The sequence below is a fragment of the Chlorocebus sabaeus genome, chromosome 23 (genome assembly GCF_047675955.1).
Source record: "Chlorocebus sabaeus isolate Y175 chromosome 23, mChlSab1.0.hap1, whole genome shotgun sequence".
Lineage (NCBI taxonomy): Eukaryota > Metazoa > Chordata > Mammalia > Primates > Cercopithecidae > Chlorocebus > Chlorocebus sabaeus.
Window position 1 is genome coordinate 53,642,923 of NC_132926.1, and position 26,183 is coordinate 53,669,105.

A 26,183-nucleotide genomic window follows, 5' to 3' on the forward strand; every position below is an offset into this window, starting at 1 on the left:
TTGTTCTACTTTTCCTCCCTTCTCACTGCTGCACTTACTAGTCTTAGGAAAAAAATAGAAGAGGGAAATAAGGTGGTCACCACTTTTTTTTAAGTACTTCAGGGGTGTCCTAGGCACTGTGCTTAGTGCTTAACAAATATACTTTCATTTACTATGCAAACTGTATCCTTATTTAATGAATAAGGAAGATGTTAAGTAATTTATGTAAGATCATCTTGTGGGGATCTGAACCTTGGGAAGTTTATGTCCCTAAAACCCACACATAAGTTATGCTACTTTCTTTGTTATGAAACTTCTGGTGTTGGGCACTCTAAAGAGATTAGTTCACCTGTAATGCAAACTACCATATATAACATGTCTCACTCTTCCAGTGAGCTCCATGGGCCTTTTATCTGCTTGCTTCTAAAATTTCTGCATGGCATATGCTCTAAACCCAAAAGCAGAAATAACTTTGGCTGTTTATGGCTGCCTTCCAAGATCATCAGTAATGCCCAGAGAACTCACAAAAATCATATTGGAAATTATGAACCATGTTGTATTTGTGCAAATTTGCTTTCAAGTCAAATCTGTGCTTGTGTGTAACTCAGAGGATACACTGCCAAACTCAGCCACAGCAGAGGCAGCACAGGGTTCTCTTGAGTTGACTCCTTAGGGATGGGGTTGGTGAATCCCATGGCCTCCTTCCATTTAAGCACACACGTATCTCATTTTTAATGCAGCCATAAATCACTGTTTTAATCAAAAATGCCCCCAGGTCATAAGAAATTACTGGATGACCATTTTGCATAACAAGCAGATAAAAATTTTTTCCAACAAGTTGTGAATAGTTACAGGTATTTATAATAGAGGTTATCTCTGGTAAAATTGCCAGGTCAGTATACTGCTTAAAAATTGTACTGGTTCTTTGCCCTTTATGATCTGAGTTTTTTATAGTTCACCGTTTACTGTCTCATAAAGTTGTGGGATATTTTATGAGAATTAAGAGAGAACTAAGCAGAATATGCTTCTTTGGGGTATAGCATTACTTACTACAAAGAGGAAAAGTTTTGGAAGTCACATAAACCTTGTCTGAACCCCAGCTCAGGCACTGGATATTCAAGGACTTCAAACTACATAGGTAGCTGTGAACCTCGTCTTCCTCATCTATAAAGTGTATGTAATGACCACTCCTATAGAGCTATTGACCTGACTGTTCAATGAGATAATGTCTGTAAAGCAATGAGCACAATGCCAAGAGCACATATGGTAGTTAACTATTTTTATAACTGGATTTACTGAGTTTCTGAGGTTAAAACAGTCACAAGCAGTATCCTGGGGGTTGAAAAGAAAGGCCTCCTAACTCGGAAAGTGGGAGTAAGAAGTCTCATGCCCAAGCAGTATCACCTCAAGGTAGATTAACTTCATTGCACTTCATTGTTCATGAGAACTTCCAAAATTGAAATAAGAAGTGTCATTTTGAATATAGCATAGGCAGTGATTAGAGCTCCAAGTATTCTTTATAACTGTGGAAATATCCTAGGTTCCATGAAAGGTTTGTAAGGATACGTTGGACAATGGATACTGTGTAGCTCATAAAACTTCCTAAAGAAAACAAACTAGAGTTGGTGATATGCATCCATTCTTTTCCTCACTCAGAAAACATTTGTTGATTTCCTAAACTATTAGATGCCAAAGATGCACAATAAAAGTCTCAGATGCCCTTGAAAAGCTTCCAATCTAGTGGCCACTTAGGTTAAAAGAAGCCTTCCGTTTCGAAATCTCTTTGTCTCTATCACTGCCTCAAGTCATTGTTTTTGTATCTCCTTTAGATACTCACATGCGCAGTACCTGCTATGGAGGAATCAAGAAAGGAGTATGTGTGCGTCCTTTCCCCGGTGCAGTGACCAAGTCCGAATGCTGCTGTGCCAATCCGGACTATGGTTTTGGAGAACCCTGCCAGCCATGCCCTGCAAAAAATTCAGGTAGTCATATGTGCCATTTTCAGAGTTGATAAAGAATCAAGAAATGCAACCTTAGATGTTTGGCCAAAGAGAACGTCAGCTCTTAAGTGTTTCATCATTAATTTTAACTGAAGAAAAGAAAGCCAATCCTGTATTGACATGTGAGGCATATAATAAGGAGATTTGGCTTGTGTTTATTTATGATTTCTAGGCCGACAGAACACAGTGAATACAAAAATCTATTTGCTGGCTGAGTGTGGAGGCTCACGCCTGTAATCCCAGCACTTTGGGAGGCTGAGGCAGGGAGATCACTTGAAGCCAGGATGAGACCCTGTCTTGGCAGAGAAAAACAAACAATTCTTAATTAGCTAGGTGTGGTGGCACACACCTGTAGTCCCACCTACTAGGGAGACTGAGGTGTGGGGGATCACTTGAGCCCAAGGGTTTGAGGCTGCAGTGAGCCATCGTTGTGCCACTCCACTCCAGCCTGAGTAACAGAGTGAGATGCTGACTCTTTAAAAAAAACAAACAAAAATCTATTTGCTTATATATTTATGATTATTAGAAGAGGTTTTTTTAACTTGAACATGATAGCCTCAGTTTCCTTCATCTGTGCTGTCATAGTGAAGACAAATAGCATAAAATTTACTTACCACTTTCAAGTTTATAAACACAACAAGAACTCAATTTGATTTTACTCTCTCTATATATATATCTTGACTGACACCAAGTGTTCTCAAGTCACAGTCTCAGACAATAATTCCAAACTCTTAGGTCAGTAGGATTGACTCTTGTCTATCCATACTTTAACTAAACCCGTATTGAATGTATATTGAATATATGTGAGTACAGTAGGGATTCTAACATAAACACAGTCTGTGTTTTTCCTTAAAGTTTTGAGTAGTTGAGAATACAGGCAGGCAAATGTATAAATTACAATTTAGTGTGATTAGCACCTTAAAAGATTCATAAACAAGTATGGAGAGAGCACAGAGGAAGCAGCAATTAGTAGCCCAGGGAAGCTGGGAAAGACCTCACAGAAGGGGCACTTTTAGTTTGGTCTTGAAAAAAATGAGTAAGAACTTTCCATGTGGAGGATACAGGAAAGCATTCCTGCAAAGGAAATGTCTTGTAATTCTCCTAAAAATCCCAAATGGAGTCTTCATACATGGAAATAATGATTTGATGCATCTAGAAGAATTACTGAGTGTGACTTTAAAAAAAAAAAAAAAAAAAAGATAGTGAGGAGAACCTAGCTCTAAAATGTACCAAACTGAATTATGCATATTATCAAAGAAGTTCAAAAATTGGTATAAGACTAGACAAAAAGCTAAGTGAACTAATGAAATGAATCTAGAAACCTGAGTATGAATACGAATTAGGATATAACAAAGCATTTTGGAGCAGCAAGGAAAAAGATTAAATAATAACTATCGTTGATAACTTTTGGAAAAAAATAAGAAGTTAGGTCCCTACATAAAACATTAAAACATAATTTTCTTATAGAATATAAATTCTTTTTTATTTTGTAGTGGTAGAAGACTTTCAAAGCAGGCCTAAATAGTAAAATAAGTAAACTGGAAAAATATTTTTATGTATCATTTCTTAATCTTTATGGAATTTACATTAATCAATAAGGAAAGTTGAAATCCTCTATAGAAAAAAGAGCAGTGTACACAAGCAGGATTTCAGAAAGTAGAAATGCAAAAGGAAAAATACCATGTAAAAAGATGCCCACTCTCCATAAAATTAAAAATAAAATACAGTGCCATTTTTGTTTAGCAGATTGGTATACATGATTGATTCTTCCCAGTGATAATGAGGGTATTAAAAAAATGAATACTGTCTTATACTGCTGATAGAAGGGTAATTTGGGGGCATTTTAGGAGGGGAAAAACTATCTAAAACCTTAAAAGGGGCATAAACTTTGAGAGTTTTACTTATAAGAGATTATCCTAGTGATATATAATTAAACTTCATATTATTTATGATAGTTGCTAAAAGTTGGACAGACCTAATTTCACCAGTAAGAGATTGATCGAATAAATGTGGTACCTCTACGTAACTGAGAAAACAATATTAAATGGCCTATTCAATGGGACATTGACATGACATGTCTGTGATAGAGTACCCAGCAACCAAGTCTGCTTCTCCACTTACAACTTCTGTGACCTTGGTCAAGTTACTACACTTTTCTGTGTTCCCCTTTTTCTCACTTGTAAAAAAGAAAATACAGTAGTATTGAGTCTGTGGTATTGGGAAGATTAACTAAATTGTTAGATGTAAAATGTGGAACAATACCAGGCACTTGGTAAGTACTATGACCTACATTTTGGCTGCTATTATTTTATTATTGAGGAAAAAGTTAAATATCAAGCTCTGTAAGACCATTTATATTTTTCTTAAAGTTTCTTTATGTAGAAAATATTAGTAACATTTATATATATTAATAATATTCAGGATGATTATTACAAGTGATTTTTCTTTACTCTTTTATGCTTTTTTATGAGTTCAGAATTTTATAATAATCGTGTGCTAGAAAATGGTAATTTTTTTCACTTTAAAAACTAATGCACAAATAATTCTTCCTAATGGGTAGTTTTGGGGTTATGAAATGACTTGTATATGGAATAGGTATAGTTAAGTTTTTAATTCTTCTATTTCTTTTTGTCATACAGCTGAATTCCATGGCCTTTGTAGTAGTGGAGTAGGTATCACTGTGGATGGAAGAGGTAACTCTAGTTAATCTCAATTTTATAATAATCATATGACATAATTGTATAGGTTTATAATTATAATATTAATATGATTATATTTAATATGAAAATATAATATTATAAAATAATAAGATTATCTCTTAGAGCAGTGGTTATAAGCTAGATGATATTAAGTGATACGTAGATGCACATTTTCATCTTGGATAAATATTTATCTGTTAAATATACATTGTTAAAAATGTCACTAACAAACTGCCCTCCTGATTTCATGCAATCATTGCTTAAGAAAAGAATAGATGTGACATTTAAGTTAAAAAAAAAAAATGAGTCAATTTTATGAGAAAATATTAAGTAATGATGCAGATAGGGTTAGAAAAATAAATAGTATTCAAGAGATATTGGATATGGATCAAGTTTGAGATATACTGGCTGAAATAATTTGTTAAGACTATGTATACCTAAGAATAATAAAATGTTTCTCTCCAAGTAAAGAAGTAAGATTCACTAAAATTTTTCTTGCTTTCAATTTTGTATTGTGGTTAACAAAATTCCAATATGGAATCTTGAACACTTAAGTACATATGTGTTTATAATTTTCAAATTCTTTTATATTTTAGTATACATATAGATTCATTTATACATTAATAAAATGGGTGTTATTAATCTTCTATATCTATGAATATGTATATATAAGAATATATATATAACCATATATATATATGTATTCTTCTACCCTTGTGTTGCAGAAGGCTTTAGTCAAGTTATAGATGGTAGGCAATAATGTTGAATCTTTATAATAAACATCCAAACCAGAGTAAAAAGTAAACTTTTACAAGGATGTTTTTCCCAAGTATAAAATGAAAGACATTTCCAAAGCATTTAAGGTCTTCCAAATTATTGAAAACAATAGCATCAAAATTTGAGCTTGGTGACCAAAATTTGATTTTGGGCTTACTCTTTCATTATATTCCCTGACAATATAGCCTCTCCAGCAGAGCTAGTCACTATTGGAAACTACTTGATCATTCATACAAGCACATCAGTGCACAAGTTCCACTTCCCCTCGGTGATACAGTAGTAGTAGTCATGTTCGTGGCTCGTTATAAAATATCATGTTCTGAAGCATCCACGTTTAAAGTGTCCTCTCCATTAATTTCACATATCAGCAATGAAAAACACTTACTAAATACTACTTGACCACAGAAAAAGTAACAAAATAGAAATATCCTGTACCTTTGGGGACCATAAAATTATGTGGGCCACCCTAATAAATCCCTGTCTTTTAATTAGATAGGTACAATATCTATCAAGTCAAGTTTTCCTTTGGATTTTGAGCCAACTGCCTTTAAATTGTCTTTATTAATTTTATCATAAATGCTGGCATATTTTGTGATTTAACTCTTTGAATTTCTGCCAGCTTCTTTCATTTTTCTTTTGATTTACCAGTGAAGTGTCCTATGTCTCTCAGTTTTATTTTCTTACTCCTTGTTTTCAGTTCCTTTTCCTTTCTGAAAGGCAGGCAAATTGTGAGTTTGCAGAGTTAAACACTTCATATGTTGAATGGTCTTTATTAGACCTGCATTTATCAACAAACAACATGTGTAGGAGCATTAAACTTTCAATATTTAACGCAGATATCAATGAGTGTGCTTTGGATCCTGATATATGTGCCAATGGGATTTGTGAAAACTTACGTGGTAGTTACCGTTGTAATTGCAACAGTGGCTATGAACCAGATGCCTCTGGAAGAAACTGTATTGGTAAGTTATTTGTTATATTTATGCAAGAACCTTTCATATAGTTTAATCCCATGGATTATACTAGAAGTAAAAACACAAATAAATGACTAAAACTAAAAACCAGTTTTTCTTGTTTTCTTCATATTATACATTGATAGGAAAATATCAGAATCAAACAAATTTTGTTAAATAGTAACAAACTTCTTGGTGGTACCTATTCGTTTTTAAAATATTCTTTTTCCAAATTAACATACTCAGTTATTAGCCTGTTGTTTTCCTGAATATACCTTAATCCTGTAATTTTTACTAAGAATTTGACTTCAAAAATTAACAGTCAGTATGGATAAAAGTAAGTCAAGAAAATAAAGTGTTACAGGTTGAGAGAATTTTGACTTCATAAAGAAACAACCAGTTGCCACAATATACCTAAACATAACAACTAAGACAAAAGTATTTCCTTTTCTAATTATAAGAGAATTGACGAAACTCAAGTATGTAATTTATGTTTAACAAAAGGAAGAGAAGGAGGATGAAAAGGTTTGACAGTCTTTTATTGTTTTCTATTAGTGCAAGATTTTCCCACAAAGCATTTGGGTGGACTTTTATAAAATAAATGTTATTCAATCCATCATTGTGCATGATAGTTTTACAACTAATCACTGATGGCTTTTACAACCAAGTGTTAATGATTATGATCAGGAAAGGAACAGATTTTTCTGTGTTTCTGGTAGTGGCTTTTATTATTGAACATATTTGTTTGATTTGGAGTTGAAGACATACATACCGATGGATGTAAAAGCTCTATTTATATTATGTGCTATAATAGTACCAAGCAAAGATTATTGACCATTTCTAACAATATGCAAACTATGCTAGCTTTTACTCTCCAGAAGTGAAGCCCAAACTTCCCCTTTTTACATGGACACCAGTCATGTGGTTAGGTGAATCACAACCTACCCTAACAACCTCTTTATAACTTGATTATTTCTATAAAAATCCTATTTTCAAATAAAGTCACATTCTGAGATACCGGGTTTTATGATGTCACCATATCTTTTTTAAAGGACACAATTCAATCCATAGCTTAGAAAAATGGGTTAAAAAATTGTGATGCAGGCTAAGCGCAGTGGCTCACTCCTGTAATCCTAGTACTTTGGGAGGCTGAGGTGGGCAGATCACCTGAGGTTAGGGGTAGACCAGGCTGGCCAACATAGTGAAACCCCCCTCTACTAAAAATACAAAAATTAACCGGACATGGTGGCACGTGCCTGTAATCTCAGCACCCAGAGGCTGAAGCAGGAGAATCACTGGAACCCGGGATGTGGAGGCTGCAGTGAGTGGAGATCTTGCCACTGCACACCAGCCGGGGTGACAGATCGAGATTCCATCTCAAAAAAAAAAAAAAGAAAAAAGAAAAGAGAAAAGAAAAGAAAGGGAAGGGAAGGGAGAGGAGTAGAGAAAGAAAGCAAGCCAGCAAGAAAGAAAATTGTGATACAGTCACAATTTGTACACATATTAGACTATTGTGGCAAAAGCTATGGTAGTCCAGTGCCTAAAATATAATGTTAATTTTTAAAATATCAAGATTCAGAGTTGGAGCAAAAACAAGATCAAGAAGGGAAAAGATCGGATAATACACAAAAGAATATTATCAGTGATGATGGAATTACAGATGTTTTTCTGATCTGTTTTCAAAATCTCCACAGTATCAGTATATTATTTAATAAGGGAAAATTATTATTTGCAAGACTAGAAATGTAACTTTAAGTAAAAGAGCTCTTCACTCTAAACTACAGTGTTTATTTCTTTTTGTCACTACACTTGCAAAAATGGAAGGATAGGAAGGTTAAAATGTGAGGCCAGGTGCGGTAGCTTATTCCTGTAATCCCTGCACTTTGGGAGGACAAGCTGGGATAATCGCCTGAGGCCAGAAGTTCCAGAACAACCTGGGCAACATAGTGAGATACCATCTCTAAAAAAAATTATTTTAAGTTGGCCAGGCATGGTGGCACATGCCTGTAGTCTCAGCTACTTTTGGAAGGCTGTGGCAGGAGGATTGCTTAAGCTAAAAAGTTCAAAGCTTCAGCGAGCTGTGATTGCACCACTGCACTACAACCGGGGCAACAGAGTGAGATCCTGTCTCAAAAACAAACAAAAAACTCATTGCGAGCTGCTTAAACTGGAGGTTTAGATGATATTCTCTAGGCTGTTCTGGACTGCTAAAAGAGTATGCAAAATACATCATTTTCATTAATAACTAACTTTTTGAGATAAAAACATAATGGAAAAAGATTAATGAATATCTTTTTTTAAACTACTGTTTAATGCATTTTTTAACCATCTGGGACATGAAGACATAAGGCATTCTTTTGAAAAATTTTAATCATAAAAAATGCCTTCTGTTACTTTTATTATACATAAGCAAGTATACAGGCAAATGAATTTAACCTTTTGATATATTTTATGAATGCTTTAAAAATGTATCTAATATAATATCATTACAGGACTAAAAGCAAGTGAAGTAGAGATGTGCCTTTCCAAGCTAGCACGTACTTTCCAGGGATTTAAAAGCATCTTAAAATTAGCCACTAGCATAAGAATATCCCATTTGAATAAAACTAAATATATTTTGCTTAGGATGAAGAGTGTGCTGTGATATAGACTATGTCACAGAGAAGAAAGAGGGAAAAAAAACAAATAACAAAATTAAACATTGCTGCCCACTATAATACATGCTTAAATATGTGTATCTCCTGTCTTCCAATGGTTGCTTTCAGACATTGATGAATGTTTAGTAAACAGACTACTTTGTGATAACGGATTGTGCCGAAACACGCCAGGAAGTTACAGCTGTACGTGCCCACCAGGGTATGTGTTCAGGACTGAGACAGAGACCTGTGAAGGTAAGAGCTGTCTTCCTTGCCTTATTTGTGAATAGTGAGTGCCTGGAGTTGTATAAACATCAGTTACAGTGATGAAGCAATGTAGTGAAAGGAATATTGTTTGAATATTTTATTTTATAATCTCGTTTAGCTAATCTTGTCAGTTTTTGAAATAGTAAGGACCTAACACAGTTTACAAACACCATCAATTTTGTTCCACTCAGACAAAATATCAACACACATTTGGAACAAACATTTTAAACTGGATAAAAAAGAAACCAACTGGAAGAAGCCATATTGTTTTACTTGCTGAAATAGAATGTCAGATAGTTGTTTACTGTGTTTTCCCCTTTTCAGAACCACTCTGATCCATTAATGTAGGAACCTGAATTATATTGGAAAAGTTAACTCTTAGATGAAATGATTGATATACCCAAGAGGTTGGCCCACAGAATATTTGAGGCCTAAGTAAAAATGATAACTTTAATGTGTTTTTAGTCTAAGAGAATTGTCCTTTCCATTTGATAATTTGGGTTTGTAGACCATAAACTAGTGTTTAAAATCTTCTTTGTTTTCTTCTAATCACGTGTTTTTGCAGTGAAAGTTACTTAAATGAGTTAAATAGTAGAGAAGTCTTCATTTTCAGTGAGATACTGGCTAAGCAGTGAGTACACTGAATTATGGTTTTTGTATCTTGATCAAAGTACTGTATATTTCAGAAAAATCTGTGGTATGAATACTAGTCATTGTTCCTGTTTAAATCTCACTGTGTGGGCCTACAGAAGGGTTGCATAACAGTCTCAAATCCAGTTACTACTTTGGAATAGTAACTTTTAAGAAAAGATTTCATCTTTGATGATTGTGGAATAGCCACTCCCCCCCCTTTTTTTTTAATCTGTTAAAGTATTTGTTTTTTTCATGGTGCCACAGCCAAGAAAACTGCCATAGTAGTATTATTCAAAAAGATGTTAACATTCTCTCTTCATCTTACTGTTTAACTTCAAAGCATTCTTGTGAACAGAAGCCAGTTAGGACTATAGAACAAGATGTCAAAACACAAATGACTCTGCTGAAGTCAATGAAATGCAATTACAAAGTGCAGTGCTAACTTTGAATTGAATCGGAGGGGCCACTAGAAAACAATAATTAGCCTAAAGAAAAAAAAAAAGAAAACTTCAGCATAAAATCCCCTTTTTCTAAAGTTACTTCTGGTGACGGTTTTCCCTGTTGTCCAACATCTTTGCAGGAACTCCTCAAAAGGAGTGCTCATTCCATTCCCACTGAAAATACTTGAAGGTTTGTCTTCTCCATAGATGAGAAGGGGACACACTTAAGAGTTTGGAATATCTTTCAATAGGTTATGAGAGCCCTCTTTTTAAACCAGCTCTGGCTTCTCAAATGTATTCAACTACAGAGTCTCTGATCCCACTCCCATCTCTAACACCAATTCTTCGAAATGCTCTGAGAAACGTACTTTATGAAAAAGTATCCTAGCCATATTTCCTCTATGATTTCTTTGGAAAGATAGAAGAAGGGATTTTAAAGGTTTTTGTTTTTCCTGATTTTCTACACTTCCTTCCTACAGTCTTTTTTCAGTTTTGTCTGTTGTCTGTTGGAGGATAAGCTTCCGTTAAATCTCAGGAAACTTAGAAAGCAAGAGCAGGGTGGGACGTCATCTTGATTTAACTAGGAAACTGATGATTTTTAGAACTGGTTTCCCTGTCTAGGAAAATACTTTCTGGTGCTATCGTGTCTCTCACTTGATTTAGTTCCTAATGCGGAACTAAATGGATAGTGTCTGGTTCTATTTGCTATGTACACTGAATTATCAATGATTATTTATAGACAAGTAAGATAGAGTACAAAGGTTCTAAGAGTTGAAATACCAAAGAAGTTAAAATCAGAGACTCTCCTGCTTACATGAACAGTTAAGAAGAGTAGGAGCTGGTGGTGTTTAATAGTGTAACATAAGGTGATTATGTAAATATTAAGGCACTTTCATACCAAATTAGGCGACAGTGAGTGTTAGAAAGAGTAATCTTCACTTATTACAAGCATACTTATTCTTAAGCTGAGAGATTTATTTAATGAAAAAACAATTTTATGTCTGTCATTCATAGGAAAGAAGTTCATGTTATGTAAATAAAGAAGAAATGATAGACAACTCTTTTGGCTCCAGCCTTATGACATTGAAGGAAATAAAAATGATTTATCATGGGAAAACTAACCAAATAACTGTTATTTCTACACTTTCTTCCCACCGTTATTTGCATTTCATTAAGAGTTTTGCAAAGAATAGACTTGAAGGCTACTAATCTCTTTTTCCCTTGGGTTGCTTTCTTATTTCCACCGTTGCATTCAAACAGTAAATGTTTCTGTCTGAAGCAGTTCTCTTCATTCTCTTCTTTCTGAATTAATTTCCAAAGACTAGACGGGGAATTATTAGCAGATTCATTGCAAATCTTAGCTTTTTCTTGTATATTTGTCTTGTGCACTAATTTTGTTTGTCATTCATGTTTTCAACAGACTATTTTAAATATATAACAAATAGCACTAATAATAAAGTTCTTCTATATTTCAGATTGAAGTTACAGAAACTTTGTTTCTTTTTTTGTTTGAGCTCTGAGAGTCTGTGAAAGTTAACATTTTTACAGCAAGCACTGTGGTTTAGATTGTGTTTCCAGTGACATAACTAGTTAAATGTAAACCAGATGTGCTTTGAAGTTTATTTCCAGGAATGTACAGTGAACTGTTTCAATTCCTGGTTCCATGACATTTATAACATAACAACATATTATTTAAAGGAAAACTAAATAGTTGATATTTGTAGTTGTCAATGCATATGTTTATAGTTTCTGAATTCATAATTGCTTAATTTAAAATAGAGATTTTTAAAACACACAGTATTGAAATTCTTCTTTTTTCAGACTTCTTACCAATGAAATTAATAGATTTATATGTGGTATGTCCTTAGATTAGTTATCTGCTTCTTTTATGGTTAACTGGTTTCTTTTTTACATTGTGTTTTTATGAAAGAGTTTTTATACTCTGGGATTGATGTTTTCATTAGAAATCTGTGCTATATTTACAAAATCTCTTCTTTTATTTTTAAGAGGTTTTCTCACTATAAACAACCTGAAAGCAAAATACATTCATATTTCTTCAAACAATTTATATTTCAAGAATTAAATTAGCACCTGGATATTCCTTCAGTAGTGTTGAAGTAACAAAGAAGGAGCATACCTGTTTTTCACATTGATTTTTAAATTTGTATGTGAAGTCCACTGACAAAAAAAATCAACTGTGAGTCTCGCTCTTTCAGGATTAAAGTCTTCTAGCTATTTGTTTACATGCTTTCCTCAGTAAACTGCTTTATAATAAATTCAAAGAAATATTCAGGGAAAGAAAAAGTATTCTTGTGAACTTAAAAACCCCAGTGTTCGATATAAAATGCCTTGAGAACTATTGACCTGTTACAGATAATTAGTAAAGAAAACTGTGTGCCACTTCTTCAAAGTGTACCACTTTAGAAGTGGTTGAATTTACACTGAAAATGTCTTCGATTTTGTTTATAGTACTTTACCTGAAGCTTGTGTTTCTTTTTCATTGACTCATGTGTTAAACTATTTCACATTACAGGCTTGACATTTTCTCTAATCACCACTTGAGAACATAGGCATAGGGCAGTTCTGCTTACTTCTGACCATCAACAGGAATTGTTTATATTATATGATTTCATGTATATTGAATTACATTTGATTTGAATATTTCATTCAGATCAAATTAATGATTGTAGAGGCCTATTTAAAGCAATTGTTTCTACTTGATCAAGTTTTCTAATTTTTATTTTACCACCATTAGTTGTATTAAAAAATAACTAAGCAAACTAAACATGTAAATGTGAAGAACTAAAGACAGAGAAGGTGGATAGGGACTAGAGGAGAGTTATGTACCCACCATGAATGTTTCAGTCCTTATTTTCTGATTCGTACCCAAGAGCTTGGAATTAAAGCAGCATTGTGATGTTTTGCTTCCAAGATGGACTTTTTAAGTTTTTCAGAGCCCCATTAAACCATAAATGATCAAAGCAATCCACCTTTGTTTGTGCACAGGATGTTGCTCCTGGAATTACATCTTATTATGTGGGAAAAAAAATCCAATTTATGTAAAGTTGTGATGGTGTATTGTAAAAGCATGTAACTGAACTCTTTCCCAATAGGCTGATCGCTGTGGTCCTACTGAGTTCCCAGTCCTATAGATGTGTATCCACAATGTAAAATGCATGCCTCCTTTCCCCATTCACTTTATGCTTCATAGATCCATATTAAAATTACCAGAGCCAAGTTTACCAGACATTCTGGCATTGCATGGCTTGTTGGAATAATATTTTCCAGAAACACATGGCAGTTCTAACAGAATCTTTTCCTTCTGGATTGTAGATATAAATGAATGTGAAAGCAACCCATGTGTCAATGGGGCCTGCAGAAACAACCTTGGATCTTTCAATTGTGAATGTTCGCCCGGCAGCAAACTCAGCTCCACAGGATTGATCTGTATTGGTAAGATTCATACACAATACTGATGCTTCAATTTCACTGCTAAGATCAGCACAGATCTCAGGCCTTACCACAGATAAAAACAGAATATGATTCCAAAAAGTAAAGAATTACGCATTACATTAGTTGTTTTAACTCAATATCAACATAGAGGTAAAACATAATAGCATTAATTAGGCAGCCTATTCAATTTTTGTTAGATTCTAGAAATCTTCCTTTCATATAAGTAGATATATTATGCTATAGCTTATAATCATTTCCATACCACACACATATGCATATCCGTTACCCTAAAAATGCCTTAGGCAGCAATATAATCAAATCTCCACTGCATACTTTTTTATAAACAAACTTCGATGGCAAACAAAAAATGTGATGAAATTTGGATTCAGTTAACAGGACAAGAATTTGAAGCTTTTAAACACATAGAGGGAATTTATTATTTTTTCTCTTTTTCCATCAATCATAAACTTTTGGGCTTCAAGGAAGAGAAGATAACTGTTTTCTTGCTTTTGGAAATCTCTAGGGGAAATTATTCTAAAACATCTAAACTAGCATCTTTCAATATGTCTCAAAACATTTAAAGTCAGTTCTTGATAATGACATAGGAGGTATATTAAAGAAGATTGATCTGTTACTGCAAGGAAAAATCCAGCATGTAAAAGGGAACAAAATTGTCCCAGTAATTTTTCCGTACTTCCAGAATCTGTGGTTCCATTCACTAGGCCTACACAGTTCACACCATTAGCTAATATCCACCTTTAAGGGCAACTAAATATATATTCCAAAGAGGAAGATATTTCAGTTTTACATAGTGCCAAATTAACTGGCAGTTTTTATTTTCTAGCCAAAATGAATCTTTAGTTTCATGTTTGTCAAAGACAATAGTTTTTTCAGTAGTATGTCTGATGTTAACCATATTTAGCTGGATGCTAGAGTATCTGTTTGTTACGTAAAGACAAATGACCAAGTCCAAAATTATCAATGAAAACCTTCTCTTTGGAAACACCAGCTCCTCGTTTCCCAATGAGGTACAGCTGGTGAAATTTGAGCCTTGTTCAGCTCTCCATATTAGGAAATAGACTGCCATCTGCCTGGGGCATTACTTTTTTTCTTATAGAATTCCGGGCTGGGTTGGTGGGGGGGCCAGTGGGGTGTGTGGGTTGGATGCAGTAAAGCAGAAATATTTTTGCTAAGCCACAATTTCCAATTGAGATGGAGTCATTTTATTATGCAAAGGAAATGAATTCAGCATTAATCAATTAATGTCTCAGAAAACTAAATCTGCATGCCACTTGAGCATCAAAGATACTTCGTTCTTGCCTCATCATGTAGACTTCCATTAGTTTGGCCTTTTGCCCTTATATTTATTAACCAAAGAAGAACAAAGACTTTTTACCCCCAAGTCTTTATGTCATTCTTCCAATTGCCAACAACTAACCACCACCATATTTTTCTCAGTCAATGTATTGTGTGCTTTCATTTATTATGATTAAATTTGAATAACCCAGTGTAGAGCCGCTCAAAATGCAATTTCCCTAATATTTTTAAATTTTAGACATTATTTTATGTACTTTTTTATTAAAAAGAGAATTCTAGTTGGAAAAGAAAATAACAAATAGTAAAATATATACAGGAAAAGTCAGGAATGTATAATAGGACTGTCAGTGGCTCTCATCAGTGGTTAGCCTGCAACTTTCTCTTCCACAGGGTCCAGGTCATTACATTTTGAAATTTCATGATATGATTACTGATTTAAAATTACATTAGATTATATATGAATTAGTTGAATACTATGAATATTTAAGGATTTAGAATCTATTTTTCAAGCTTTCTAAATATAAATTAATCTTAAACTGTTCTGCAAACTGCTTAAGAAGACTATGGTGTTCTGGTTGAATATGGTTAAATGCAATAGAACGATGCATTTGATTAATCTTTCATGCATTATACTGCTGTGGTTTGATGGTTCTATGTAATCCAGACCAGTTTCCCTCATCTTTGGCTTGGGTCTGCACTCTGTCTTCAACTTGCGTGGACACATGGCTGTGACCACTCTGCTGTCAAATCCAATGGTCTATTCTCATTCCTCACCTTAGATTATTAGCAGTATTTGTCACAGTTCATTACTCACTCTTTCTAGAGAAATTTTGCATTTTTGGCTTCCCATGCACAACTCTCTTCTCCTTTGACTTTTATGGCTCATTTTCTCTTTCCTTTACTGAGTCCTCCCTATCCTCCTAACCTTTAACCTGAAGTGTTCCGCCAGTCTGTCTTTGGACCTCTGTTTGTCTTTCTACACTCATCCTCAAGAGCCTCTGTGTTGAGTCTCACATGTGTCACTCTAGTTGATAATGGAATTCTAGGCCTCAACCTTGCCACCGATTCCAGATTTGTGTTTCCAACTGTCTGTACAGTGTTTCCACTTGGATGGCTCATCAATATCTCAAATTCCCATGTCTAAAACCAAATTCCTGTGTACTGGCTTGAACCTGAGTCTCCCAGGAACATTTCCATCTCAGCAGATGGCAAATCCGTTCTTCTAGCTGCCGCCCCTCAAAACCTTGGCAGCATCCTTGATGTCTTTTTCTCAAGCTGCACATGGAAGTCATCAGCAAACCTATTGATTGCACTGAAGTTTATCCACATTTCAACCCCTTCTCACCATCACCACACCAACCCCCAATCCAAGTCACCATCATTTCTCTTCGTAATTACTGCTGTAGCCTCTACCTTAGCTTCTTTTCCCCATACTCTAGTCAGTTCTCCACATAGTCACCAGGCAACCCTTTTAAAACATAAATCAGAGCATATCATTCTTTGTCCAGGAACCCTGTCTAGGAAAACCTTGGCTTCTTATTTCATTCAGTAAAAGCTCAAGTCCTAGCTGAAGCCTGTGCTCTCCTCATGATCTTGCCCCTGCTCTGCCTCCCGCCCCCTCAGCCTGAACCAGACTGGCCTACTTCCAGCTCCTGCATCAGACATATGCCCACCTGAAGTCCACTGATCTACCTGGCAGGAATGTTTTTCACTCAGATTTGCTGGGTTCTCCTTATGTCTGTATTCAGATGCCACATTGTAAGTCATGATTTCTCTGACCATCCTAGATAAAAAAACAGTTTTTCTCCTGTTTCTACCCTCAAGCTAATTACCCTGCTTTATTTTTTGAGAGTTCTTAACTAACTCCTGACTATCTACATCTGTATCTCAGTTGTGTATGAGTATGGGGGCAGGGGTGGGGATACACACACAACAGTGGGTCAGTGGGGAGAGAGGGAGGGAGGATGGAGGAAAGGAATTGGGGAAAGAGAGAAGAGAAGGATGAGCCTGGAGGGGAGTGCGGGGGGCTATCAGTGGATTTGTAGCTTTTCAAGTGTTGATGCAGCACCAGCCTAAAGAATCACAGTGCTACAGAGTAAGGGCTCTGCAGTCAGACTGCATGAGCTTAAATCTTTGTGCTGACACTCTACTAGTTGGGTGACCTTGGGTAAATTGGTTGACCTCTGTGTGCCTAAATTTTCTCATCTACAAATTGTACATAATTCACAGGGTTGTTTTAATAAGTAAATAAATACATAACAAAGCCTTCCAGTTCCTGTCACTGTCTTGATAAATCTTAGCAATAACTGTTGTTTATCTTACTTAAAATGATGACAACCAAGGTGATAAATCAGATTAGTCTGGATCAGTAAAAGATCATTTAAATACACAGTAGCCTTACACAAGCATCTCTGTTTCCTCTGTGCTATGGAATTTACAGGTGTAAATCTATAACAAGCCTGTAGTTTGAGACCTGACACAAATGGTTCTCTGCAGTTTTATCCAAACCGAACATTTCAGCCAGAGTGAAAAAACAAAGTGACTGTCTAACTCTTTTTCACACCTTTGCCCCATAACTTTTTATTCAGTACAGGAGAGAATTGTTTTGTTTCAATCTCTGTCTTGGTGTTCAGGTTGTTGGTAACTTTCTATGTTTCCTAGGGAATGAGAAATTACTATGTCTCCCATCATAGGCCCATTACAGTTTCATTGTAATTCCCTTTCTGTGTTTATGGAGGATTTTTTTGTTGTTTTTGTTGTTGAATTTAGAAGTAAAAACTTTTTTTGTTTGGAAGACAGGGTCTCACTCTGTCGCCCAGGCTGGAATACAGTGACACGATCTCATTGCAGCCTCTGCCTACCGGGCTCAGGCAATCCTCCCACCTCAGCTTCCTAAGTAGCTGGGACTACAGGCATGTGCCATCACTCCCAGCTAATTTTTGTATTTTTTGTAGAGACGAGGTTTCACCATGTTGCCCAGGCTGGTCTTGAACTCCTAGACTCAAGCGATCCACCTGCCTCGGCCTCCCAAAGTGCTGGGATTATAGTCATGAGCCACTGTGTCCAGCCAGAAGTAAATTTTATCTGTACATATTATTATTAAAATGAATTTTCAAATAAATACTGTAGGAATACACTTATTCTTTGTTTTCTTCCAACTCTTAGTGCCACAATATGCTATTGAGGTTTTGGTAAAGTGTTTTCCACATCACCCACTTCAGAATCACCTGAGGAGTTTGTCAAAATTCAGATTCCTGGGCTGCACACCTGGAAACTTATGAATCAGCATTTTAACAAGCGCCTTGGTAATATTATGCACACTTAACTGAGAGCCACTGCTCTACAAGGAAAACATGACATATGATTTGTTTTAGCCAATTAGTATTTACCATATCAGCTTTGACTGGATTCCTTATCACTGCTTCAAAATCAGTTAACAGTCATTTATTATTTGTTCATTTGAAAAACTTTTCATTGTGCCACCAAAAATATACTAACCATTCATTATTCCCTTTAATCCACATACAATAAACATTTTAAAGTGCATAACATTTCACTGAGTACTCTACCATTCAAAAGGAAGAACTTAAATTTGATGTGGAGTCAGTCTAAAATGTTAGGAATGGTTATCTCTAGAGGATTTCAGGTAATTTTTACATCTCCCCCATACTTCTCTATTTTTTCAAATTGTTTACCATAAGTATGATTTACTTTTTGAACTAGAGATAAAGCTACACACACACACACATTTTTTAAATGCCTGAAATAAAATACATCAGATATTAGCCCCATTAGTGGGGGTTTTGTAAGTGTTTATTCCTTCTTTGTTTTATAGGGGATTTTTTCTTTTAAATTATTCATCAAATAATTATCAGTTGGAGAAATATTGGCCTCTGTATAACGGAACATACATTGTGTGTGATTATTTAGTAGGGACTTAAGGGAGAAGGAGATTGAAGGATTTTATACGATAAAATCTGAAATATCAAAGCATTTGCCATTAAGGATAAATCTTATGAATACTTTTCACACAAGTAATGGTCTTATCATGTTGTTATAGTATGTTAAAAAAGAAGAAGGGTGGGGCGCAGTGGCTCATGCCTGTAATCCTAACACTTTGGGCGGCCGAAATGGAAGGATTGCTAGAGGCCTGGAGTTCAAGACCAGACCAACATGGGCAAAATGGCAATGCTCTGTGTTTCTGAGTACCAGCATAAAATCTTGGACAGCTCCCCTTAGAATATCAATAGATATAATTATATTAATTACTATATTGTGAGAGATATATAGTACATATTACATATATGTAATAAACCATATTTGAATGCAGGTACATGAAAGTGTTTTCAAAGGATATGCTATTAAAAGTGTTTTTTGGGGTTTTTTTTTTTTGACAAAGTTTTACTCTTGTTGCCCGGGTTGGAGCGCAATGGCACTATCTTGGGTCACTGCAACCTCCACTTCCCAGGTTCAAGCGATTCTCCTGCCTCAGCCTCCTGAGTAGCTGGAATTACAGACGCCTGCTACCATGCCCGTCTAATTTTTATGTATTTAGTAGAAACGGGGTTTCACCATGTTGACCAGGCTAGTCTTGAACTTCTGACCTCAGGTGATTCACCCGTCTTGGCCTCCCAAAGTGTTGGGATTACAGGCGTGAGCCACTGCGCCCAGCCCCGCTATTAAAACTTTTAAAGTATCTTTTTTTTTTTTTTTTTTTTTTTTTTTTTTCTGGTGGAGATGGGGTTTCGCTATTTTCCCAGGCTGGTCTTGAACTCCTGGGCTCAAGTGATCCTTCTGCCTCAGCCTCCCAAAGTGCTGGGATTACAGGCGTGAGCCACTTTGCCTGGCCCTTCTTTTTTAGAATTATTTAACAAATGTCTTTTCATATACACAGCTGAATTCTATTTTCATCAGAGGTAAGAGCTCCCCAACCTTTCCTGTTCTTTTCCAGACAGCCTGAAGGGGACCTGTTGGCTCAATATCCAGGACAGCCGCTGTGAGGTGAATATTAATGGAGCCACTCTGAAATCTGAATGCTGTGCCACCCTCGGAGCCGCCTGGGGGAGCCCCTGTGAGCGGTGTGAACTAGGTAGGAGCCTGACTGGGGGGCTTCTCGGCTTCTCCTTGGAAAGCTTCTCCTGCCGTTAGGACACATCTTTCACTATGAAGTTCCTTAGTAAAGACCTGAGATCATTTACCTTTGCTAAAATGTTATCTTTGTTGGCTAATGTTTTTTACCTCTTAAAATGTGTATTTGGTTTATCCTGGCTCATAAGCAGGCCTTCTAAATATTTTATTCATGGAAGGGAATCAGCTAGAATCTGCTAGATGACTGTATCCTCCAGTATCCTTGTTTGTGTGGTGGCTATTTTCCTCAAATCTTTTTTTTTTTTTTTGAGACGGACTCTCGCTCTGTCACGAGGCTGGAGTGCGGTGGCGTGACCTCGGCTCACTGCAACTTCCACCTCCCGGGTTCAAGCGATTCTCCTACCTCAGCCTCCCGAGTAGCTGGGATGAAAGATGCCCGCCACCACGCCCGGCTAATTTTTGTATTTTTAGTAGAGATGGGGTTTCACCATGTTGGCCAGACTGATCTCCAACTCCTGACCTCAAGTGATCCACCCATCTCGGCTTCCCAGAGTGCTGGGATTACAGACATGAGCCACCGCGCCTGACCTGTTTACTTTTAACTCAGTTGTCAATATGACAACAAAAAGAAATTGTAGGAAACATTGTGAGAATCTCAATACAGGTCAATACTGATGGAGGTACCACAGAAAGTCATGTGCCCTACTGAATGAAGTGGGGACAGTGATGTCCTTGGACCCTAAAACCCCGCCTTGCAGTTTGTATTTAGTTCCATTTTGATTCCATTATATTTCTTCTTGAGCATAACATGGTTGTATTTTATTCTATAATGAAGTAAAATTTGTCCTGTTGTTCTTACAGATACAGCTTGCCCAAGAGGGCTTGCCAGGATTAAAGGTGTTACATGTGAAGGTGAGTGTGTCCTTCCTTGGAAGATACTATACGTCTTTAGAGCAGTACATAAAATTAACATTCACTCTCAAACTTTGGAGATGTTTATCATTTTCAGAAACCTTGACATTTCAATAAAAATAATGTAATCAACAAATGCTTTAGCGTAATTCTCTTAGGAAACAGCTTAGAGTTTCTCATTTCTCCTCTTTATGGAGTTGTGTAAATTTCATGAATACATCACTAGACTTTAAGGCCCAGAACAGCTGGCAAAGGCACATGTTTGGGCTGTGTTTCCTGGACAGGCAAGGCTGTGGTAATTTTCATAGCTGGTGCCTAGGAAAGCGGGTGACTGGGTTGTGGAATATTTCTGTTTAACTCAAGTAGTAATCCCCGTTGTGTTGAATGTGGATTGAAAATGCTATACATGAAGTAGGACCACACCTGCTTTCTCTGTTTGTAACATCTTTATTCCTCTGCTGGCTCCATTTCCCTGCAGATGTTAATGAGTGTGAGGTGTTCCCTGGCGTTTGTCCAAATGGACGCTGTGTCAACAGTAAGGGATCTTTTCATTGCGAGTGCCCTGAAGGCCTTACGTTGGATGGGACCGGCCGTGTGTGTTTGGGTAAGATTCACGCCCTCATGTATTCTATGTATAAAACAAGCCATGAATTTCCTTCTTTAAGCAGTGGCTAGTCCAACACCACAGAGTTTGTACTTGAGAAAACTTACTTTAAATGAGATATTTAGGGGGAAATCACTAGAGGCTGTTTTAAAAGTGAATGTATTTAAGTGAAATTGTTTCTGTTTCATGCCAAAAGTTGGCACTGCTCAAAAATCTACCTCAAAATCTTCCATTTCTTTAACCAGATAATTTAGGCAGGTTCAGTCTTTCACACTGAGTTAATAAGAGTAAGAATATGTTGAACGCAGAAGGAAAGTTGGAGACTAGGATTTTAAAAGTTTACATTTGTCAGCTCATTGCAGCTACACCCTGAATACAATAGGGAAAGTCATCGGCAAAGATATGTTGCTTCTGCTTAAAAACATTCACTAATCTTGGTCCTTTCTTTACTGCTATTAGAGTTTACGTTTTCTTAATACTTTATTATTTAAAGATCTGTAGTGATGAATCTCTTTCTTTCAACATAGTATTATAGGAATGGTGATTTGACCTTTTTCTTTATTAGTGTCATGGTTGACTGAACTTGAATTTCATGATTGAAAAATACATTTCTATTAATTTTCATTGTATGTAACAATAATTTTTCATTTACCTAGAGACTTTTTTTCCCCAATAAGCTATGGAACAGTAAATTTTTAGTTTATAAAAGAACTTTACATAGATTTGTATTTGAAATTTAGGCATGTAGACAAAGCATAAATAATAGTGATGTTATATGCAATGATCTTTAAAGTATTTAAATATCTCAGTGATGTTTAAAATTTACTGGTAAGAAAAAAGTTTGCAATACCATACAGTTTAGTTATTATAATTAAAACAGATTTCATTTTTAACTGAATTTTGATAGCACATTTAAATCTGGGTTGAAAGCATGACTGTAAAATCATACAAAATTATTTAGAAAACATAATATCCAAAGTACAAAAATAAAGAAAATTTCTTTCAGATTTTTAAGTATTTTAAAAATTATCTTTAAGTGATCTACGATGTTTAGAAATAAGTATCATTTGAAAATGACAAAATATTCCCCTAAAACTATCAAAATTTTAAAAAAAGAAAATGACAAAATAATAATATCAATACGATCAGATGACTAATGAAATCAAGTTATCTTCTGTAACAAAATGCTGTAATATATGAAGATATATCACTGATTATAAATTATTATTAGGCAAAATAAATTTTCAATAACATTGTTCAAAATTATGACTGGGAATGTACTTTGGGAGGCTGAGACAGGTTGATCACCTGAGATCAGGCTTTCAAGATCAGCCTGGCCAACATGGGGAAACCCCATCTCTACTAAAAATATAAAAATTAGCTGAGCATGCTGGTTCATGCCTGTAATCCCAGCTACTCGAGGGACTGAAGCAGGAGTATCGCTTGAACCTGGGAGGCAGAGGTTGCAGCGAGCCGAGGTCGTGCCACTACACTCCAGCCTGGGCGACGGAGTAAGGCTCTGTCTCAGAGAAAAAAAGAAAAAAAAAATTAAAGCATTTTTTAATATTCTAAGATAATATATTGGATTCTTCATCCTTGTACTTTGCTTAAATGCTTTTGTCACTGCTTAAATTATGCTATATGAATTAATTCTGTCTGGGGATGTGAGAAAGTTTCAGGAAGCAACTGGCACGTGAAAATGTAAAGTATTCTGAGAACTAAAGTTGTGGTAAATGCTTTGATAGAACCTCGTGTGAATCAGGCATCCCAAACTCAGATGCTTACAGGAGCCAAGCATGTAATATATCAGTGAGTGAAGTGACAACAGGGAGCAGTGGGGTCTGCAGCAAACTGCAGAGAACATGGACCATCCAAAGGTTTCCAAATTGATATTTTAATTTCCATGCAAGGACAGTCGCCGCATTGATAGGCCTTATTGTGGCCAGTGTGCTGACTTTTAATTCCTGATATAAATATTCATAGAGTTCTCAGAAGTGTGCTGACTTTTAATTCCTGATATTAACATTTATAGAGGTCTCAGTATTAAAGAAAGGATTACTTTTCCTGGCTATTATAAGTTTTTACATGCATAGTTTAAATGCCTTTCCCCTCTGACCCCAGTTTATTCCAATAAGCTTTGAAATGATACATTTTTAGTTTGTCTTGGGCTTCTTGAGCCGGTTCCTTCAGTAACCTCACAGTGTGACTCAGGCCAAGTTCTTAGGCCAACTGTACTTATGTAAGACTTTCACATCTTGGAAAGATTCTTACTTATCTGCTGACATTATGGGACGGAGCCAACTATAAGGAGACTAGCCCCTCGGAGCCCTGTGATAATGAGACTCTGGATTACTATCACACCTCACACTGGCAAAGCATGTGGCTTTTTGGTTTGTGTTAATGTAGATATATAAGACAGAATCGCCATCTGTGGATATCTACATTCAGTCTGCTGAATCAAAATAAAAATTTACCACAGTTATTTTTTCTTTAAAAATTGGACTTTTTCTCAAGTACCTAGGATTACAGACGCCCGGCACCATGCCCAGCTAATTTTTGTATTTTTAGTAGAGATGGGGTTTTGCCATGTTGGCCAGGCTCGTCTAGAACTCCTGACCTCAGGTGATCCAGCTGCCTCAGTCTCCCAAAGTGCTGAAATTATAGGCGTGAGCCACCATGCCACGCCCAGTCTGGGTAATGGAACGAGACTCCATCTCAAAAAAAAAAAAAAAAAAATAGGACTTTTTATTTCCAGTATTCAGAAATGTAACTCTGTAAAACTTTAGGCTAAAGGCAGTTGCTAAAGTTGATGTTACCTTTGGTTTAGAAGTTGAAAGAATCCGTATTGACAGTAACTAAAGTAGTAAACATTAATTTTTATGTGTACATTTCCATCTGGGATCTCCTTCTTCTGTTAAACAGTTTTCAGCCTCTGGAAAGGATTTAATGTCTTAAAATGTTCTTATCAAAGAAATGTTATTTGATTAAGGAAACTTTTCCAAACTCATTATCCATATTTGTAATTAAACAGCCAAGTGCTTTAGTATGATTTGAAAATAAATCTATTTGCTAACAGATGAACATGTTATTTATAGACCATGCTGGTCTACTTTACTTTTAGATGTAGGTAACTGTTTATAGATATTCTAAGGTCCTGGCTAGCACAGGCTAAGCACTGAAATGCTGGTCTGTTTTGGAGTTGGAGGGAAAATGTGACATTTAAATAAATAATTGACCCTTTAAAAAGGAAAATTCACATAATCCAGGGAAAAACCATGATGCAAAAGGTAAATTTGGCAGGAGAAAAAAAAAAAAAAAAAAAAAAAAAAAACCTTAAATGCAATAATATTATAACACTTCTTTCTTTTGTAGTGATTTTAATAGTTGTAACAAATTGGCAAATAGATTATAGCCGATCATTTACTGTTTATGAACGGGATCTGACAGGGCTGCTTAAAAGGCACTTGAAGCAATTCTCTGAACGGGAAGAATTATCATTAAAATTATCTTACTTTTTCTAAAGTGAACAATACAAAAAAGGAATCATAGACATGAAGTAGTCATGTCACGAGAGGACCTTTTCTTCCTGAGAGTTTCTTGTGAGAATTAAGAAAGACTGAAGAGGATCTCACCTTTGTTCTCCTTAAACTACTGTCATTGTGGAGTCCATTCCAGGAGGTCAGGGACTGTGTCTTACCCACCAGTACACCGCAAGGGCCTTGTGTGATGCCTGGTGCTGAGCAGACGCTTGACATGTGACTGTTCAATGGGTGTTTCAACTCATTCTCACCCTGTGATTTCACTCTCGGTGTAGATATTCGCATGGAGCAGTGTTACTTGAAGTGGGATGAAGATGAGTGCATTCACCCCGTTCCTGGAAAGTTCCGCATGGATGCCTGCTGCTGTGCTGTCGGGGCGGCGTGGGGCACCGAGTGTGAAGAGTGCCCCAAACCTGGCACCAAGGAATATGAGACGCTGTGCCCCCGCGGGGCTGGCTTTGCTAACCGAGGGGATGTTCTTACTGGGAGGCCATTTTACAAAGGTAACTGCCTGCAGCCAGCACCTTGGTCCTTCTTCACCAACAGGAAGCCTCCCACATTCTCTGAGAATTGGTTTTGCTTTAAATGTTTGACTTCCCACTTTATTTTCTCAGTTAAACTTATGTTTTGTGACCTATGTTCTGTCCCAAGAGTACAAATCCCCTCTATAACATGGCATTGAAGTAAAGAGATAAAACAGATTGCTTATCTTGCTCTTCTACTCTTTGTTCCTCTACAACCTGAGATGTCGCCCTGATAGCTACATCTGTAGCAAGAAGTTATCTATCCCCACTTATCTTTACAAAACAAGTAGTGAGAAATAAAGGGTTCAGAACTCTTTCTTAAGCATATAGGATCTTTGGCCGGGTGTGGTGGCTCACGCCTA

The 26,183-nt window shown here is 36.1% G+C and overlaps 1 protein-coding gene across 1 annotated transcript in view; it reads left to right on the plus strand.

Moving 5' to 3' along the window:
* The window catches only part of FBN2 (fibrillin 2), a 276,282-nt gene that overhangs the window by 168,710 nt on the left and 81,389 nt on the right, over positions 1 to 26,183 (plus strand). The window contains exons 16-24 of the mRNA XM_008014309.3: positions 1,809 to 1,961; positions 4,619 to 4,672; positions 6,292 to 6,417; positions 9,174 to 9,299; positions 13,718 to 13,837; positions 20,106 to 20,243; positions 21,104 to 21,154; positions 21,633 to 21,758; positions 25,573 to 25,800. Coding sequence (XP_008012500.3) covers positions 1,809 to 1,961; positions 4,619 to 4,672; positions 6,292 to 6,417; positions 9,174 to 9,299; positions 13,718 to 13,837; positions 20,106 to 20,243; positions 21,104 to 21,154; positions 21,633 to 21,758; positions 25,573 to 25,800 — 1,122 coding nt within the window. The remainder of the gene's footprint in view (positions 1 to 1,808; positions 1,962 to 4,618; positions 4,673 to 6,291; positions 6,418 to 9,173; positions 9,300 to 13,717; positions 13,838 to 20,105; positions 20,244 to 21,103; positions 21,155 to 21,632; positions 21,759 to 25,572; positions 25,801 to 26,183) is intronic.